This window comes from Lonchura striata, chromosome 20 (assembly GCF_050655825.1).
Source record: "Lonchura striata isolate lonStrDom1 chromosome 20, ASM5065582v1, whole genome shotgun sequence".
Taxonomy (NCBI): Eukaryota; Metazoa; Chordata; class Aves; order Passeriformes; family Estrildidae; genus Lonchura; species Lonchura striata.
In genome coordinates this window covers 10286379-10288317 of record NC_140722.1, presented here as the reverse complement: position 1 = coordinate 10288317, position 1939 = coordinate 10286379, and the positions used below count along the sequence as shown (strand labels likewise).

Here is a 1939-nt window from a genome sequence, read left to right as displayed (position 1 = left end):
TCCTCCTTTTAATCTACTTTTAACAGGTCGATCATGCCAAAGCAAATTCACTCAAGTTTCCATTTCCAGATCTCTCTCCCTCTCTGTTTTTCTATAGTTCTGTTTCAAAACTGCTCAAAAACTTTGTAGCTCAGAGCAAGCGAAAAGCAACATTACGCTCACAATCCACTGACAGGCTGGGAAGGAAAGAACTCTACAGATGAAGTTGAATGTGAGGGGGGAACTAAATAAAGCAGATAGTGGATGTTTTGGGGGGGGTCCACGTGAACTGCCAAATATTTCCAAATGGGGAAGGGGCGGGGGGGGGGGGGGGGGGTATGTAAGAGAAGAACAAAAAAGAAAACCCGGACTTAACTGATGGAAGGAAGGCAGGGCTGATGGCAGTGGAAAGAAAAGTGCACAGAAAAAAAAAAAAAAAAACAACCCAAAAAAAACCCCTAAAAAACCCAAAAACAAAACAAACAAACAAACAAAAAAAACAACGAACAACCAACCAAACCAAATAAAAAAAGCCCCAAACAACCAAACCCCCAAAAATACCGAAAAGAAAGGAAAAGCCCGAAGAAGGCAGCAGTCAGGGCTTGTCGTTACAGTGTTTGCAGAGGGCGGAGGCGGCTCCTGTGAAGGCAGTGCATTTCTCGGGGCAGCCGGGCACGGCCGCGCCGCCGAAGGGGTACACGGGCGACTGTCCGAAGGGGTTGAGGGTGGCGGGCAGCGGGGCGCTCAGCGCCTGGCCCTGGTTCAGGTAAGCCACCAGCCGCCGCATCTCCTCCAGGGCCTGCGCCTGCATGAGGATGTAGTTCTTGGCCAGGAGCAGCGTGGCGATTTTGGAGAGTTTCCGCACCGAGGGGCTGTGGGCGTAGGGGATGACGGAGCGCAGCCCGTCCAGCGCGTCGTTCAGGTCGTGCATCCGCCGCCGCTCCCGCGCGTTGATGCTGAGGCGCAGCGAGCGCTGCTCCTTGGGCTTCTTGCCCAGGGCTCCCCCCTTCAGCTTCCCCTCTCGCTCGAAGCCCGCGCCGCCCTTCACGCCCGCCTCGAAGCCGTCCTCCTCGTCGCCGCTCTGCTCGCCGCTGCTCTCCGCCGACTTGCCCATGGCCCCGCCGTGGAAGTCCGCCCCGCCGCCCCCCGCGTAGGCGCCCCGCGGGCCCTCGGCGCCCCCGCGCACCGCCCCGTAGGCGAAAGCCGAGGGTCCGTAGCCCGGGGCCAGCGCCAGGTACGCCTCGCTGCCCAGCGACTTGAGCTCAGCCATGGCCGGGAGTCCCGCTCGGCCGCCGCTGCCTGGGCGCTGAGGAGGAGGAGGAGGCGGCCCCGCCGCTCCGCTCCGCTCGGCGCTGCGCCCGGGCTGGGGGCGGGCAGTGAGCGCGGAACGGCCCCGCCGCACTTATATCGCCGACAGGGGCCGCGGGGACAGCCGCCGCCAATCGCAGGGCAGCCCCCTTCCCTTCCCTTCCCTTCCCTTCCCTTCCCTTCCCTTCCCTTCCCTTCCCTTCCCTTCCCTTCCCTTCCCTTCCCTTCCCTTCCCTTCCCTTCCCTTCCCTTCCCTTCCCTTCCCTTCCCTTCCCTTCCCTTCCCTTCCCTTCCCTTCCCTTCCCTTCCCTTCCCTTCCCTTCCCTTCCCTTCCCTTCCCTTCCCTTCCCTTCCCTTCCCTTCCTTCTAACTCGCTGACCCTGGATGCTGGAAGCTCAGGGAAGCACCAGGGCACACCCGGAGTCATGGTGCTTTAGGTGGGGTTGACAGACAAGGCACTTTTTGTGCAGGGACATTTCCCAGGCAAATGCCCTGTCTAGCCCCATTTTCTTCAGGGGCTCACAGTGTTCCTCCCTTCCATGTGGCAGGAAAAGTTTAGATCCATGATGACCCAGCCCTTCTCTGAAGGGACTCTGCATCCTCCCCAGCTGTGGGTACCAGCAACAGAGCGTGACACTGGCACAGGAAACAA

At 59.8% G+C, this 1939-nt stretch overlaps 1 protein-coding gene across 1 annotated transcript; it reads right to left on the bottom strand.

The window, feature by feature from the left end:
- Nucleotides 1-440: 440 nt before the first annotated feature.
- BHLHE23 (basic helix-loop-helix family member e23) lies at nt 441-1341 on the bottom strand. The gene has a single exon (XM_021553558.3). It carries the CDS (start codon nt 1247-1249, stop codon nt 575-577), a length of 675 nt encoding a protein of 224 aa, XP_021409233.1. The 5' UTR covers nt 1250-1341; the 3' UTR covers nt 441-574.
- Nucleotides 1342-1939: the final 598 nt, after the last annotated feature.

What these genes read in the sequence shown, in the direction of transcription:
- BHLHE23 (XM_021553558.3), bottom strand. Translation starts at nt 1,249, where the DNA reads ATGGCTGAGCTCAAGTCGCTGGGCAGCGAGGCGTACCTGGCGCTGGCC.